Source organism: Danio rerio, chromosome 9 (assembly GCF_049306965.1).
Source record: "Danio rerio strain Tuebingen ecotype United States chromosome 9, GRCz12tu, whole genome shotgun sequence".
In the NCBI taxonomy this organism is placed as follows: domain Eukaryota; kingdom Metazoa; phylum Chordata; class Actinopteri; order Cypriniformes; family Danionidae; genus Danio; species Danio rerio.
The window spans coordinates 51458096-51477355 of NC_133184.1; the positions used below are offsets into that span (position 1 = coordinate 51458096).

A 19260-nucleotide genomic window follows, 5' to 3' on the forward strand; every position below is an offset into this window, starting at 1 on the left:
CAGCTATAGCGCTTTGCAATGAACAATGACTGTATGTAGAAAACAATGTCAATATATGCTAGTTGGGGCTAGAAGGGCATCAGCTGCGTAAAACATACGCTAAAAATAGTTGGCGGTTCATTACACTGTGGCGAAGTGACTGAGCCGAAGGAAAATGAATGATGTCAATATGTGATATGTGAAATTATCACTTATAATGTTCTTGCTCCAAACTTTCTTCATAATTTCATCTTCATCGCAACGAAAACAGCTACATCTTCTGTTTACAATGCAATTTGATGTGAATTTCCTGGGTTTCTTCTTTATGGGTGTTTGGAGTTTAACAGAGCGCCCTCTAGCCTTCAGATGGATATTTGCTACTGATTACACAACCGTGCTTCCCTGACAAGATGTGCATGACTATTACAAGCGGCTGAGTAACTTGATAGCACTGATCGGTTCCCATAGTCGTGTTATTATTAGTCACACTGAATCGCAACGAAAACAGCTACGTCTTCCGTTTACATTGCCATTTTATATGTATATCCTTGGTTTCTTCTTTATGGGTGTTTGGAGTTTTCAAGAGTGCGCCATCTGGCCTTCAAATGGAGATTTACTACTGATTACACAACCGTGCTTCCCTGACAATATGTGCATGACAATCACATTTGCGATTTGATTAATCGCCAAGCCTTATTTTGTGTTGCTTCATATAAAAAAATTATGATACTCTTTTACAAGCGGCTGAGTAACTTGATAGAACTGATCTAATCTTGCTTGGAGAAATATGTCTAATTACCTCAAGAAAAGTGTGTTCTACATTTAGCTGAATAAACAGGCTGTTGCACATAAATTCCAGTATGTTTTTGTCACAGCATCATCAAGGGACAAAGCCAACATGAAGTAAACATACAGAAGGACCGAGACGCGTCGACTGAGAAAAAGCCTGTGTTTGTTTTTAGTTCATAAGAGCCCATGAGAGTGTTGCGTCAGCTCTCGAGTCTAGATACATATGTCAGCGTGCGTGTGTGTGTGATCAAATGTTTCTGTGCATGTACTATGTGGCATATTTCAACATTTATATCATTGCACATATGCCTGCTATTGCAACAAAGCATTAAAAACCACTGAAAGGAAAAACGTGATTAATTATAAACGTCTCCTGAATGAAATATTCAGTCGTGTTTCCGACCAAAAATATTTTTTAAAAGCTTATACATACATTTGTACAATGGGAGTATGCGCTTATGCATATTCATTAGGAAGCATCAATACAAGAATCTGTTGCCATTCATATTTCATCAAAGACTTCTGTGGCAAGAATTACTTTGAGCTTTCCTGACACATTTCTGTGGAAGTCTCTGTCTGAAAAGCAGACGCTGATTTCCCTTGATTAGCTATAAAACGGGTGTAAACAAGCTCAACAAAAGAACAAACAAAAATACACATCCAATCTCACCGACGGAAAAGCAGAAAGACATTGGGTTTTCTTGCATTGTGTTGTACGTTGCAACTGATTTGCTTATAAATGGAAACATAATGTGCCTCTTATAGAGCTGAATTGCGTTTTAGCAATGTATTAATGAATTTCAGCTGATTTGCCCTTTAATCCAATCACATCCTATCCTAACTTGAGAGAATCGTGATTGTATTATTTTCAAACAAAAAAGCTAAACCAAAATTGTGATTCTCATTTTATCCCGAATCATGCAGCTGCAAATTACAGTGTATGATTGGCTTTGAATCCATTTTTGCTATTTTAAGGATGGAAAAATATGCTCTGCACCCCAGGGCATGGTGTAACAGGGTTGAGCTTATTCTCTTAATGAGTTATGAGAGTGTTTTGACAGTGGCGTAGCGGACGGGCCCGCAGGGCACGCACTGCGGGGGGGCCCCGCTTGATTAGGGGGCCCCACGTCATCACGATTTTCAATAATTTAAATTCCAGGAACCGCAATAATCAAACTCTTGGGAACAACTGTGTTCGGAACCAAAGTTCACAGGTCTGTGTTCTCTGAACTCTCAAGCGGTGGACTACTTCCTTCTGATTGCTTGCCGCCGAACCGCGTCATAGCCAATGAAGACACGCCGCTGTTTCTCGCCGCCGGTTCTCGTTAAATAATAAACGACTTCTGGCTACTTTGACGCTCTCACCGCTTTTGGTTTGTGATTGCTCCTCAGTTTGTGAAGGCTTCCCCGCGTTGTCACGCCACCCCACCTCCTTTCCCCGCTCCTCAATTTGTGACATAGATATATACACTAGATAACGCATAGGGACCCTGAGCATGCGTCTATAGCTCCGCCACATTGGTACAGTGCTCCTAGGACAAATGTCATTCAACCGCACTAGACAAGACAGTATTATTACGTGAAGATGCGGGACTTTAGCGCTGTCTACGAGTCTAGTAACGAGCAAACAAAGAAAACAAAGCACAAAGGCAGAACATTTCATAGGTAAGATTAAGTTTTTTACGTTTTTGTATGTTCTGAACTTTTGTGCTAAACAGTAGCGTTATTGATGATAATACAGTCACTTACTGCATTCATACTAAACACTCGGCTTATGCTAGTTTTGTTGAATAAAATCAGCAAACAATGCAAAAGAAATATGACAACGATTTGCTGCGGTGCCAGAAACTTGTATTGTTGTCAGCTAGTGAACGAGTCGTTCATAACGGAGATTCATTCACAAACGAGTCGCTCCCTCCGTCAGTATGAGAAGTGAAAGCAGGAGAGGAGGTATGCTTCAGGACACGGATTAGATCAAATTTAACAGGGAGGGTGAATAGTACATTTCTGTGCACAAACACAAGCTTTTTGTCAGGAATGCCCGTGCAATCAGTGATCCATCAATGTAGAAAAGTGATGTAAAATTATAATTTTCATAATAAAAAAAAAATACATACTAACATCCAGGAAAACTCCCGATCATAGATATATGTGTATATGTGTATATCTCTGGCTCCTCCCCCTCCCGCCAGCCTTCAACTGGGAACCCCGTCGGTGATCCCTGCAGGGGGGCCTCTGCATTTTGCGCTACGCCACTGTGTTTTGAGCATAACGTGCATTAAACCAATCAGAGTCTCGTCTCCTATTCCCTTTAAAAGTCACGCCATTGCACTTTTGCTATTTACATGGTGGACTTTGTAACTGAAAAAACTGAACTCTTCTCTAGTGAGAAAACAGTTAAACAGAGCATCTGCTGCGCGAGGATTATGAACGAGACTCCTCCATTCAGCCTCTTTACTTTACTTTTTCTCTTTACTCCTTTACTTTCGTGGATAAGGAAACGATATTGTACACACTCATTAGCCCACATCCATTAGCCCACACCTTTAATTTTGTTTGTTAAGCGCAAAGGTTTGTTTCTAAACTATTTCTAAATTCAGTTCTAATTTCTAGCAAGTGACTAAATACACAATAATAACAAAGTGTTATCAAAAAACAGAGTGATATCCCAGCACGTCCTATTCTTATGCCCCACATGGTGATGCAGACATCTCCAAAACCCTGACAGGTTAACAAATCTAAAACTAATAAAACAAATATAAATATGCATAATACTGCTAATAATAATAATAACATTATACAAATGCAACCTGCCATTAATAAATAGAAAAAAGCCCCCTAGTTTTAGTTGGTCAAGGGTCAATTTCAATTCCTCAAAATAGCAACGTGCCTTAACACACCTCCTTTTTAGACCGGCACACCCATGAGTCCACAAAGTGGCACAAATGGATATGTTATTTAAAAAACGTGGCACAGAATGTGAAAATTAGAGTTGCCCTGGTCTGAAAATAGAAACAAATCGCGACATACATGTCTTCCGCCAGGTGAATGATAGGATGGGAACACAGACAAAATCTGAGCAAAGACAACGACACTGAAAGTAGAGATCTGCACAGGACTGGTTTTTTTTTTTTTTTTGTGCTGCTCCCGGCAGGTTTTATTCCATACCCGACCGCTTCCACTGTATATTCAGTCTTTGTTCACCAGCTGCCCAACATCGCCTTGTTTTCTACCAACCCAACCGTTCCTGCTAAATTTAGATCAGGTTTCAAAAATATCATGTTAAAATTGGGTACTTCTACCAAAAAAGACAGATAACAGCTAAAATTGAAGGTTGTGCATGGATTGTGATGAGACATGAGCGTGTGATGTGCAGTGAAGTTTGTGGCTGATGAGGCAGATTTACAAATATATCCACTCAATATATCTGCCTACTACCGATTGTGTTTCATATATCGTATTAGCATTATTTCTATACACATAGCAGGTACATATTGGGCCAAGGAAGAATGTACTGTAAAATGTATAGCGATTAAATATGCCTCACCAAAAACACCCAGCTGGATGCTACAAAGTCTAGACAGTTTATAACAAGCGACAAACAGCACCACCATGGATGATCGCACTCTCTCTCAATTACACACATACAGCACCTTGGCAGATGTGGTCTCTCTCTCTCTCTCTCTCTCTCTCTCTCTCTCTCTATATATATATATATATATATATATATATATATATATATATTTATTTATTTATTTATTTATTTATCAGGAGCGATATATTGTTAGACTGCCTGCTCCCATTACCAACCACTAGCATGTTTTATTCGGAAATGTATTCGCGCACTGCAAGAAATCTGTTCGGGTCCTGTGGCACCCACAGTACAGCCACTGGAAAGCAGATCTCTAACTGGAAGGACACAGTGTGTGATGGGATTTGCCTGGAAGGCGGGAATTCCTTTGCTGCGGTGGATATATTGAGGGTTCCACTTTCCCATATTCATAGTAATACCAACCATCTTTGTGTCTATGCTTCTGATCAAAGTTTGTTCACGCCCATTTAAATTGCATTTTTTTAAAAGCATAGGTATACTTAAACTGAATGAGGAGGTTCCATGACACTTTAGAAGAAGATAATAAAAAGCCAAGAAAACCATAATCGCAACTTCTGCTCAAAGTCAAATTGAATATTTAAACAGATGTGGGTAGCAATTTCTGAATATAATAAGACTAAAATGAGAATTTTCTCACCCGCCATACTGAAGTTTCTCTCCTTACCGGTGTTGGCTTTGTTGCATAATCAGGGAGGAGGAGATTAGATGACCCTCTCACTTCCTGTTAGTCAGAAACAGAAAGCAAGTGTTAAAAGGGATAGTTCACCCAAAAATGAGTGCAATCCTTTGCATGTTTTAATCCTTTATGAGTTTCGCTCTTCTATTAAACTCAAAAGAAGATATTCTGAAGCTGGAAACCTGAAACCTTCCAACATCCGCTTGTTAAGTTGTAACGTCATATATTTCATATAGCGGTGAAATATGAAATACTGTTTCCGGGTCCAAGCCACAACTCATTTCAATTGAGAAAATGTTAATTTATGACCACTTTTTAGTCATATCACACTTTAAAGTGAATTTTATATAAAATGATGGTGTACACAACAGTCTCTTGACTGGAATCACTCTCTGGTCATTGGATATTAGGCATGGATTAGGGTGGGCGATGTCGACCAATTTGGCATCGTACGATGTCTGATGTGAAACATCACAATGGACGATGGCACTGTCGTCGTAGGTGGCAGTGAATTAATTATTAATGAATAAAGACAGAAGAGTCGTTAGATAGAGAAAAGATTAAATGAATATCACATTTAACAACTATAGTGAGACGCGATACAGTGGTGCATCCTTGATAAACTGTCCGATGTGCATTGCTCTCTGAGGCTTTGTGCTCAAAGCACCCGCTGACTGCTGGAGCTTAGACGCGCACGTACACTGCAGCACATGTGCTTGTGTGTGTGGTCACATGATGTGTATTTCAGCGGTGGAGTGTGGACGGAGACCTTTTCTGAAATGTTAGATGAAACACCAGTGTGGATGTGCACATTTACATTCTAAAGTGGCATTTTAAAACTAAGACTTATTAGTGTAAATGAGGCTGTGTGTATTTTTTGTGAGCGGGTTGCTGCTGCGACAGGGGCGGGGTGAAGGATCGCAATGCTGGCTCAGCATTGTGATGTCTATCGGCCATCAGCAATGGATGATGGCATCGTCTATCGACCCAACCCTAGCATATATATGTTTGCTACAGTTATTAATATAAATATTACTGTTGTTGGACAACAAAAGGTACTTTTGAGGCTTTTTTTTAGTCGAGAATGGAGTGGTTTAGATTGCAACTATGCAGTTTTTTGTAAGAATAGTGCCTTTTTTAAAATATTTACAATTTCTGAGAGAGCTCGTCGGCGGCCATTAGCCTGCTATAGTGTAGTAAACCAAAGACGGCACAGGATGGCGCCAGACCCGCATAATAAGCCCTTGCTTAGATTAAAACTGTTGTGTGTTTTCCTGAGCGCGAAGCTGAAAAATGGAAGCCTCTGGGTTTTCAAGGTGGACTGGATAGAGTCAATAAGAAGCTGCGAATTTAGGCTCGTCCCTCCTTATCGGAAACACAACAGCAGTCTGGTAGTGATTGCGCTGCTTTTTTCGAGGTTAATAATTGTGATATTGTAACGGTAGCTTAATTTTTGATATGCATTGTGTATAAATGTCATGTCCCTTTTAAGAGGACTCCTTTTGTAGTTGTTTTACCTTTGAGATGCAAGAACACATGTATGAAAGCTCAGTTCAATTCTGGCGAGCTCTGAGGAAAAGTGTGATGGTCGCTCTACTGCTGTATCATTCTTTTATTTCAATAATGTAACATTTTATTTTGCAACGGATGTTTGAGTGTCTTTTTCTTTTGCTTTTTCCTACTCACAGTCGTTGACTGGCATGTATGTAGTCGACAGCACTTGGGAGAAACGCATAAAGGCCAATAAGAAGAACGAAATAGTTTCTGTCACCTTTTTTTATTCCTTAAAGTCTCCGGATAAACGCTGGGACACCTGGCACCCATCACAATACCGACGGCAACAGAGAAATATTATAGACTTTAATAGACTGTAGGGAGATATCTCTGTAGACCAGGGGTGGGCAAACTCGGTCCTGGAGGGCCGGTGTCCTGGACAGTTTAGCTCTAACTCTAATCAAACACACCTGCTAATAGATTTCTAGTGATCTTGAAGTCACTGATTGGCTTGTTCAGGTGTGTTTGATTAGAGATGGAGCTAAACTATGCAGGACACCGGCCCTCCAGGACCGAGTTTGCCCACCACTGCTGTAGACGAATGGCATTTCATGTCACGTTCAGCTTTATAATCTTAAAATGTGAGCAAAATCAGCTGTTTTTTCCTCACTAGACATTACGCTATTGACCTTATTCTCCGCAGACGAGCGGGCGCTGCCATTTGAATCTTTTTGGCACAAGACTTCCGGTCTCATTCACTTCTATTAATTTTTAGACATTAAAAACTGCTCGTTTCGCTGTTTGATGTTGCAAACTAATATTTCCTTGTTATATTATTCTACTTGGTCTGTATAGTCATGCAAACATTTGTTTGTAGAGCAAGTAGTTTGACCGTTTTTTGCCGTTTATTATTTCTTGTCATTTCCCGCATTTTAGAATAAGGTCAATAGAGAATCATTTAAACACTAGCTCTGAAGTGACGTTGGTGAATTAGTAACGGCCTCTGCTGTTCTGACATCAGCTGCAGATGTGAATGAATGGCGGAAGAAAGTAGTTCCTATAATACAAAAGGGTTTTGGACTCTAGGTGTTTGATTTTCTATTTTATATACAAGATTGTGCCTTCGAACTATTGTATAAACACAATATCACACTGCAGCCACGCCTCCCACCAGTGCTGATATACAGCCATATCGCACAGCTACTCATGTGATATTGCTTTTATATATATATATATATATATACACACATATACACATATATATACACACATACACACACACAAACAAACAAACACACATTGCAATCTTGATTTTCGAAAGTATTACATCACTTTGTAAACATTTATTATTACTATTTGTTGAGTCTCCCCATACAGTTTGATATGGCGCTGGGACCCAGAAGCTGCTTTGTGTGATGTCACACTTAACAGAAAGATAGGTCAACTGTTACAGATTTTAGCTCTCTTCAAAATATCTCATTTTGTGTTCAAGAGAAATTGGAAATTCATAAAGTTTTAAAACCACCTGAGGGTGAGTAAATAGAGATTAAATTTTCATTTTTGAGTAAACCATCCTTTTAATTTTAGTTAAATCAATTTAGAATGGCATTTCATGGCACAATACATCATTTGTCATCTTCTATTCAACAAAAGGAAAAAAAAAAAAAACAGGCATCTCTTTTCTTTCCTCTGTTCATCTTTTCTGATGTTCCACGCATGATTTCTGTGATGGAAAATACCATATAGAAGTCCGCAATGAGAGGTTATCAGGACAAAATGTGCCTGTGTGAATCACTGTAATGGCACCAGCTTTAATGCACAATAATAGCACTAAATTTTGAGAGTTTTATCTGGAAACATCACAACGGATGCAACAATGTTGCTGTGGCAACCAGATGAAGCCACATCACTAATGGAAATTGTCTGCTTTTGCCTTTCATCTTTGGGGAAAGCTAAAAAGCCGGGGAGCCTTTCCACTGAGCACAGCCGCAGCTTTTGAGGGCCTTCTTTAAAAAAGAAAAGAAAAAAAGAAAAAGAAAGACAAAACACAACACTTTTGTCTTATCAAAACTATTTGCAAATCAAATGTGATGCTGTTGACGCCTCTCCTCCAGATCCTCAGAGGGATTGAAGCTCCTCTAATCACCAGCGCAGTAAACTCCAACTAACACTCCAACTCTGCCGAGCTTTGTCTGCTGAATTATCGCACATAAGAAGCTCCTCGTTGGCATAAAGAAGGCACACAGCAAAATTCAAATCAGCCCTTTTCAGGAATAAACTCTCCCTGGATCAAATTATCATCTCATCCTGACTTTGTGTGTCTCTATTTCTGTGTGTGTGTCTACAGTATGCACTTTTTCCCATTTTATGCCTTTCACAGATCATTATACGTCACTCTTCCATAAATAGAAAGATTGCTCTCTATTAGGTTCAAAGCTATAATACACTGCCATTGTGCAAACAACTGTACAAGTCCCAAGCAAATAAAATCACTTCTAGATATTATGGGGGATAAAATCCAAAAACAATACCAATATTGTCATAGACAATAATTACCCACACCCCGACTATACTGACTGCCTAAAAAACTTTGGCAACTATTTATCAGAGGTAGAAACCAGAACAAAATTCTAAAACCATTTAGCAATGACATAATTTAAAGGTGCACTATGTAAGTTTGACACCCAGTGGTTGAACTAGGTATTGCACTCCTGAATCAAAACACATTTTCACTCGGCTCCTCCTCTGACGTGTCCACACAAGCGCAGGTTGCCAGATTGTGAGTGTGCCTGACTATCGAGCCTAAAGGCTGATTTAAGGGTGATTTAAACCACTTTTGAACAAAAAGCAACGACACGCGATAAAAGAAATATTTCCCATACAAAAAGCTAACCAACTGCTAACCAACACATGAATTTTCTATTTTAGAAATGGCTTCTATTTCTCACAGCTGAACAACGATCACCTCAGGTGCACCTAATGTGCTTTATTAAGTTTAAGAGTCTCTTTAACAATTATGTTTTTTTATTATAAAGAGATCAGATGTTTTTGTTTTAATATTTTGTTTTTGACTATTAAAACTTAGTAATATTGGTAAATTAAAAAAAAAATCCTAATATTCCTAAATGTATTGTTAAAAAATATTCAATAATTATTTATATCCAATTATATAAAAACATGACATTGTTATGGGCGTCACGATGGCGCAGCAAATAGCACGATCGCCTCACAGCAAGAAGGTTACTGATTCAGGCCTCGGCTGGGTCAGTTGGCATTTCTGTGTGGAGTTTGCATGTTCTCCCCATCTTGGCGTGGATTTCCTCCAGGTGGTCCAGTTTTCCCCACAAGTCCAAGGACATGCGCTATAAGTGAATTGGGTAAGCTAAATTGCCCGTAGTGTATGTGTGTGAATGAGTGTGTATGGATGGGTTGCAGCTGGAAGGGGATCCGCAGCATGAAACATATGCTGGATAAGTTAATGGTTCATTCCACTGTGGCAACCCCAGATTAATAAAGGGACTAAGCTAAAAAGAAAATGAATGAATGCATGATGCCATGATAATTATTTTTTGCAATATCGCCAAGACCTAACTTAAGATTATGATGACTGTTATATGTCTTGTGAAAAGGGTCCATAAAGACTTGAAACACAACTTCTTCATATGAACGTGCAAAACAGGGGCTAGGCATCAATGAAACGGTTAAAGGGAAGTATTGGAATTGGGCAAAAAAATACCAGTCTGAACTACACTAGGAGCGCTTTTATTTTAAACACTGTTTTAAGTCAAAATGGCACTTTGTTTACCTCCTTCTTTCGACTACTCAGCAACATCTTCTACTCTGAATACCCCAGCAACTGCTTAGAATATCCCAGAAACTATTTAATAGCACCTCAGCTCAACCTAGCAACTGCTCCGAAAATCCCTAGCAACCATTTAGAACATCCTATAAACCACCTAGCAACCTCTCCTCAAACTCCATAAGCTCTAAACAAGCTTCAGAGCAGCAGACTTTGTCAAGCTCTTCTAGTTCTGTCTTCCAATCATCTGAAACGCTTGACTTACAGCTGCACGGCGGATGCTATTAAGAGACACACTATAAATTCTCTCAGTCTCTTTCACTCAGAGTTTGTGTACCATATTTCAGGCGCGGCTGATCCGCGGGGTTATCCGGCTGGGGTTTGGATTCAATCTCTGTATGTGAGCGGGATAAATTTGGTGGTTGGTCACCGGCTCCTCCAGAACGGGGCTTTCCATCAGAGAGCTGTAAAAGGATCAGGCTGCCGTTAAGCAACATAAACCTCCAACAAACCCACAGACCTTTTCCTTTAACTCAACACACCTACGGTAGTGTGTACTAAAAAGACACCACAGCTCTGATATAGATCCATAAAGTCAAGGGGATTTTACTAAAAATGTACAACAATTTCTGCAATATACAGTTGAAGTCAGAATTATTAGAAGCCCCTAGAATTTTTTTTTTCTTTTTTAAATATTTCTTAAATGATGTTTAACAGAGCAAGGACATTTTCACAGTATTTCTGAGAATATTTTTTGCTCTGGAGAAAGTCTTATTTGTTTTATTTCAGCTAGAATAATAGCAGTTATTAATTTTTAGACACCATTTTAAGGACAAAATTATTAGCCCCTTTTAGCTAAGATTTACCTTTAAATGTCACTTAAGCTTTATAGAAGTGTCTTGAAAAATATCTAGTAAAATATTATTTACTGTCATCATGCCAAAGATAAAATAAATTATAAAAAAATCATCAAATCAAATATTAAGTTATTAAAACTATTATGATTAGAAATGTGTTGAAAAAAATCTCTATTAAAGAGAAATTGGAAAAATAATAAACAGGGGCACTAATTATTCTGACTTCAACTGTATAAGGTCACATTCAGGATGTATTCTCTCTTGACAGGTTTGATCAAGATCATCGAGCCCAGGGCTCCCTCCCTTTTGCAAGGCGAGAGGGGGAGTTTGAGCTCAGATAGATCTCGAGCACTCCCCTGCTGTAGTAGCTAATGAACAGATAGTGATTGCTCTTAAGAGATTACCATTTACTAGGAGCATGTCTATGGTGCCAATTTGGATTAGTCAGTTAACTAAAGTTGTGTGTTTTTGGATGGTGGGAGGAAACCGTGGAACCCGGAGGAAACCCACGTGAACATGGGGAGAACGTGAAAACTCCACACAGATACGTTGGCTGGCTTGGTAAAGACTGGAAGCAGTGACGTTCTTGCTGTGAAACTACAGTGCTAACCACTGGGCTACAGTTCCACCCATCTAGGAAAGGAGGAAGAGTAGGGGTGGAAGGGGTATTCTTAAAAATGAAGATGGCTGTTATATGGAACTTATGGTAGTTATAGTGGCGTAGGAACCGTCTGATTGGTGAATCATAAATTAAATAACGTGGGTCCAGCTGCAAGCAATCGGACGCACGTGATCCTCTAAAAATTAGTTTATAAAACAACTTCACACACAGTAGGTGATGTCTATGTGTACATTAGGGATACACGATATATCAGCGGCCATATCGTTATCGGCAAATAAATGCTATTTTTAAGATTATCGATAACGATCTGATGTCTAAATTAGGCCGATATCTTTAAGCCGATAAATTACGTAATTGTACAAAACTGTCTGCCTCGCGCATGCCTGGGCGGAACTTGTTCAGACTTGTTCAGTGCACTATAATGGAGCTTTCTCACACTGTTTATTCCTTCAAAGTCCGTACTTTGTTCATGTGGTATTGCTGTGCGTTGATAACTCAGTAAGTAACCATATTCCTTATCATTGTAGATATGTTTGATAGAGTGTCATTGTGTAGTTTGCATTAAACCACCTCAGGAAAAATATTACATGCAATAGCAGAGATGCACACGAGCTATACAACTTGTTGGATTGTTTGTAATCTAATATGAGTATTTGTTATTACCAACGCATTGCTTGCCATGTGTTGTTGATGTAAGATTGTATTCAGTTTGATCTGAATATTCATATCGATTACAACGAGCGCGTGTGAGGGCTGTCAAAGCACACACACACACACACACACACACACACACACACACACACACACACACACTGATCTGACAGATTTCACAGCAGCACAGCAGAGAGGTGCACCGGTCACTGAATCCAGCATAGGGGCTGTCAACTCGCCGCACATTCTGTCTTTGTCATAAAGTCATCTGTGCTCAATCCTCAGGTATTGTATCAAAATCTGACTCCGATGGCAAATCTGCACCCGCAGTTGAGTGAAAACTCACAGCGGTTTATCAAACTTTTCATCAATCATTTTTCCAGCAATGGACAGCAAGAACGAACATAGAAGCATTGTCTGATTGACAAGCAGCAGCTACACGTGTTTAAAAGAATCTAAAACAGCAAATAGGATAAATCTATGCCGCATTTTCTAAAGTAAAACGTAATATCTGTATTTAGCTGTTCACTTGTACCATTGCTCTGAACTGACAAAACACCTCTAAAAAAGGCTTTTTCGGACATGACATATTTGTACATATGTACATTACTGTAACATGTTTTATCGAAGAACATTTGAGCTGGTTTTAGGCCTTAGCTCTTTCATTTTTAAATTTTTTTATTATTTTTTACACTCATCCATTCAGTTTGCCGAGTCTTGTTTACTGTAAGTAACACTACAACGCGTTTCCTACTCTTGTTATCCTGTGTACCGACCTTAGCCTTGTTAGCCTCCCTGTCTTAGTCTGCCGCCTGCCTTACGACCTGCTCCATGTTACTTCGACTACGATTCTGGATTGTCCTCACACACCTGTTTGCACCCGTATTGACATTGCTTGCCTGACTAAGAATAAACCTGCTTTTGGATCCAAACTCCAGATGTATGTGTCACTCCCCGTGGTTACAATAATAATAATTTACAGTATTTCCAGCAAAACTCCACAGTGCCCAAAGTGCCTGCAGTTTTAAAATCCCACATGCACGTTCCTTAAAATCCAAGCCCAATGACACAAAACATCCTCTTACACTGAGGTCAGTGTGATGAACAGGGGTTTAAGAGTGACAGGCGGGATGCTGATTTGGCCGTGAGCTGCGGTCAAACCTCGCTGTGCGCTGGTGATTATGTTGTAGCCACAGATTTGATGGCTCAGATAAAGCAGATGTGAGATGGAGAAGCAGGCGACCAGCGAGCGAACTCGAGGGGGAGAAAAGAAAGCAAAAAAAAAAAAAATCAAGGGGATTTAGGCAAGAAGCTCTATCTCTCGCACACAGCTTTTCCAGGGTGGCTTGTGGGTGGAGAAAAAGAAACAGAGATGCTGAGGGCTGACAGGGAGGCAGTCGTATGTGTGTAAATCTTCATTTGGAGGAAGTGTTGGATTTTAAATGGCAGGCGTTTTTGTCCCCAGGCTCGTCGTTTAACATATCACGGTCCCACAGGGATGGACACTTTAGTCTTGCCAGTCTTACTTGCAGACAAACGCAAGATTGGCTTCCAGTGAAGCGCCCAGAGCTGCTGGATGGACACTCAGGAGACCACGCTTTCATAATAGAATACAGATATGAGGAGTGGATGGACAGAGGGACAAATGAAGATTAAATGAAGCTTTACACTTGACATGATTTTACAGAAGACACACGCTACACTGTCAGTCAGTGTAACTGTAGTTTAAATACAGTATAAAAAGAATTCTTGTCAGACATTGATTTGACAGTTAAAGACTCTACTGCGTATGCACATTTACAGCTTTGTCTGTACAGAATGTTTAAGTATTAATTCAACGCATGTTGTTTTACATAAGTCCCTGGTCAAATGACTAACCTGAGACCTGGCGAACATGCATTTGACTGTAGGTAGGGTTGTGCCGATCGACTATAGTATTGTGTCTCGACGATAAGCAAAGATATCGCCAAGAGCTGAAACCTATGACGATTTTAAAGACGATATTTAGCTCGTTTCGCATTAATGTAGACCCATTACATGTTTTAAGTGCATTATTGAATACAATGAACAGTATTATTATTTTAAATATTATCATTAATTATAAATTAACTACAAATAATATGACAGCTTCAGCTGTTCACATCAACATCGCCTGACTGACACTTGTGGACAAAAATGAATCATTTCGATTGCTCTCTTGCGCTCTTTCCCTCTCTGTCCCCGTCTCTGTGCCTGTCTCAGCAGCCGCAGTTAAAGCGCAAGCGCGAGGGAACAGCCACCTCTCAGAACAAATTAGTTTGCAACTTTGTTGCCTAAAAATAATAGGCTAAATAACAAAACTGGATTTAATTAACAAACAAGTTAAATAAAACGATTTGTAAAAATAAAACAACTGAAGAAGAAAACGTAAGAACTCTGAAACCAGCTCAAATATTCAGGAATAAAACATGTTACATTTCCCTGAGATGGCTTGCGGCTAAAAAGGCTTCCGCTGCATAAAAATTTGCTGGATAAGTTGACGGTTCATTCCGCTGTGGCAACCACTGATTAATAAAGGGACTAAGCCAACAAGAAAATAAATGAATGAATGAATGAATGAAAACGTGTTGCAGTCGCACTCCCGCAAGATTCTCTCTTGCTTTCACAAAAAGCTTTTTTATCTTTTATATCCGTTATTAATAGCCTATTTAAGTTTTAAGGGGGGCTATAGACTATTTTCAGTGCACGCATTGAAATACATGAAATATACATACTTGTCTTATTTGTGTTTATTTTGATAGAATGATAAACACGGACATGCGCATTTTTTAGAAAATAACCTATTTATTAAATTTAAAAATATGTTAGGCCTATATTTATTTATATAGGCTATTAAAATATATATTATTTATTTAAACTAGCCTATATTTAATTAAATTACAATCTGTATTTTCCCATTCGTTTTGGCATTAAATAATTATTGAACAGATTATTAATAACTTATCAAAGAACATTGTACTGAGCTCAGTGAAGTTTTAGATTAAATAATATTAGAGCAATAGGCTATTGCCGACTCGCCGCAGCCATGTCTAAAATGAAACTCATCAGAAAATAATAAACACATAACCTATGCCAAGCGCAACATTGTTTTACATTTTAGCAAATACAAATGTGACACTGTTGATTACTTTTGTGATTAGACCTGAATCCGCGCCGCGCTCAACTGAACAAAAACATTAAAAAACTTCACCGCATTGTCACGTGCGAGCGGCCTCCATTCGCCTCCCATCTGAAAGAATCTTAGAGCATCCTTGTTTCTTCCGTGCCTATAAATATCATTTCATTTGCTTTCATCCATGTATATTATATCCATTTTGCAGCAGTCCCGCGGGTCGAGGGTAACGGCATGAACCCAGTCACATTCCAATCCTCTCCCGCGCACACTATTGCATTGAGTCTTGTTTGAAATAATTTCAGTGTCAGCGCCTATTTAGCTGTAAGAGTGTGGTGATTTGCTTTGGTTTAATTTATTATCCAAGATCAAACATCATGCAAATGCAGTAGGCAGAAAGGCTATTAAATATCTTTAGATAAGGTTAAATTTAATAATCAAATATTATATATACATAAATGTAACACTGCCGCACCCCCATGCGATAGTATCGTGTATTGGCGATCTCACAGGGGGCAATATGGCGATATGAAAATTTTGTATACCGCCCGACACTAACTGACGGTCAATAAAAACTTCTGTCTCATACAGCCTAGTGGATTGTGAGAGTGTGTGTTGTTACTGTGCTGTAAATAGCTTTTGTATTCGAATCCCGACTTGTACAAATACACCGAAATGATTTTATGTATTTTAATAATGTTACTATTTTATGGTGTAGTCTAGCTAGGATACAGCTGTGGATATAAAAAATAAAAAATAGGTTAAATAACAAAATGGGCTTTATTAAACAAGCAAGTTAAATATATTTTAAACAAAATGAAAATGTAAGAGCTAAGGACTGAAACTAGCTCAAATGTTCTTGAATAAAACGAATATTATATATAAATAAAGTATATTATGGAAACTGTGTTCATCATAACTGAAAGCTACGCCGTGTTTGCTAGCCTCACGCATCACGCACCTGTCAAGTCAGTCTGTCAGTCAGCACGTCACCTTAAAGGGTTAAACAGAACGCACAGCACTACTACGGTCACAGAAAAGTTTGCGCTGTTATTATTCACTTACCTTTTCATACGTTTTCGGTGCGATTTTAACCCACTATTTAAAAAGCGACTGAATATTTTGATTAAGAAGCTGTAATGTAGCCGTGGCGGGATGAATTTTGGTGTGGCCCCCCCACGGAAGAATGAATGTAGCGCAAACCATGTAATCAATATGAATATTCCGATCAAACTTAATACAATCTTACATCAACAACACATGGCAAGCAACTGTAAAATTACGTAATTTATCGGCTTAAAGATATCGGCCTAATTTAGACATCGGATCGATAATGATATTCTTAGAAATAGCATTTATCAGCAGATAACGATATGGCCGCCGATATATTGTTTATCCCTAAGAAATATACAGTATCCTTTTGAATGCTTTCTTTTCTCTTCCCCTCACACTGTAGCTTGCCAGGCTGCGCTCTCGACTCCCCCAAAAAAAATTTAAAAAAATAAAAATAAATGAGTGAATCTCTGAAATCTTCACCAAATCGATATTCTCCTTCACCTGTGTCATCCAGCCCATCGATTTCCCCTCCTGTCGCTCGCACCGCTGCAATATTGTCAGTGCCGTCTACATTGGCTCTCTGTCCTGTGGCTCTCTATTTGTCATGAGATGAGACTAGAGTGTTCATCTGACACAATCTTTCTTCATTACAACAAGCTGTAATGTGTGTGTCTGGCCCACACAGGCAACAGTCCCCAGGAGCTGGCCAGAACCTTTGATTCACACGGGTCAGAAACTCTCTGTGCACTGAAAAAGAAGGATTCATTGGATTTACTACATTTCTTTAAGGTAAGTGGTTGCAAACTATTTATATAGGCTGATTTTAAACAAATAAATATTTATTTTAAATCTGATATTTGTAATTCTTTAAATGATTTCAATAGCCTATAGCTTATTTTATCTAGATCTATGACACTACAAAAGTGGGCATGTGATTTGTAAAGTCTTATATCTTTCTGTTTCTCATTTTCATATAGCCTATTGTACTATCTTCAAAAGAAAGAAAGAAAGAAAGAAAGAAAAAGAAAGAAAAAGAAAGAAAAAAAAGAAAGAAGCCGCTCACAGTATCAACAGAGCTGTAAAGCGAGCGCTTTCGCCTGGTCTCTCTCACACACACCCGACACACACACACACACACACACACACACACACACACACACACACACACACACACACACACACACATCTAAACACGCGCGTTTCATGCCCAAACACACAATTTAAACTTGTCAAAAAAACTCTCGACAACTAAAAGTTACTGGCGGCTTTAATATAGTGTACAGATTATTATGCGTTATTGAAACATCAAGAAGGACGCAGAAAAGAAATATCACTTATTAAATTAAAACTACTTGAATGATTATTTTATGCAACAGCCTTAAATTTAAAAAAGAAACTTAAGAGTGATCTTAAGCAAAAGACCTCTAGCCTATAAGGTGTTTTATGGAATATCTTAAACCGACCTGTAGCTGTGTTTTTTCTTTCTCCTATTTATTTCTTTTTGGCACATGTGCGTGATGGGAAAGCTAGTGTAATGACAGCAGCACACCATCTAGCAAACTCTGCCTCTGCTTTCACTTCGCCCCGAAGCCCCAGCTAGCTCACTTTTACCCAAGGTATTTGACGGGCCAAAAAAGGCTGGCCGCTGGCCCTGAAAAAAACCCGCTTTGGCCCGATCAGGCCCCGAAAGTGACTATGGATATGCGACTGGCCCTGGCTTGCTTGTTTTAGTCGCAACAGTGGAAACGCGGATAATGGAAGTCAATGGTTGCTGCTTTACAGTATTCTTTAGTAAATATCAACACAGGCTCATACTACATACCCTTGTCTACATTTCTGAAGCAAACAAATTATGTTGCAAGAGGTATGTCTGGCTGCATTTTGTCTTTAAAATGAATGTTTCGTGGTGGTATGACGCCACCTATGGTTTCTATTCCTTTTTGCACAACCGCAAATCGTTTACCTCCATGTGGATGGGTTTTCTGGTGTTACCAGTTTGCTCAGTAGCTTGCCGTGTACATGGGTGGATATGAGACATGGAGCAGCGTTGACCACGACGACAGGGTTTAAGTCCGGCAAAGAATGGTTCCAGAAACAAGGCAAAAAAAGCAAAAAATAAATAAATAAACAACAGGCTGAAAATATGGTGAAATCATGCAACGCCTTTTCATTCTAGATTGCGTTTGAAAACACATCGGTTGGGTTTAGGGAAGGGAGTGGTTGGTCCAGTCTAAAGCAAGCTGACCTGGTCAGCTGAAGTGTATATTGTGCCCTCTGTTGGATTAACGCAAGAAGGTTCAAGCTAAATTTTTAGGTGATTAAAAAGTGTACACAGCGGCCTCAGCGGATTTGCAAAAACAAAAATTTCGAGCAGACATACCTCTGGATACATATTTCGCTGTCCCCAGAAAAGTAGAACTGGGTACATATCCACAATGAGCACAAATATCAAACATTATACATCCTGATATCAATGCTTTTTCACACACACATTAGCTTAGCCACTGTTTTATCAAGGCCAGTATCCACCGAAGAAGCCTCTAAATCCACCCTTCATTTCTTTCCTCACCTTC

General features: G+C 39.1%; 1 protein-coding gene across 2 annotated transcripts in view; it reads right to left on the minus strand.

The window, feature by feature from the left end:
- Positions 1 to 19260, minus strand: part of xirp2b (xin actin binding repeat containing 2b) — a 209432-nt gene that overhangs the window by 134721 nt on the left and 55451 nt on the right. For both annotated transcript variants that reach the window (XM_068223681.2, XM_073913222.1), the window contains exon 2: positions 5019 to 5102. In XM_068223681.2, coding sequence (XP_068079782.2) covers positions 5019 to 5025 — 7 coding nt within the window. In that variant the 5' untranslated portion in view covers positions 5026 to 5102. The remainder of the gene's footprint in view (positions 1 to 5018; positions 5103 to 19260) is intronic.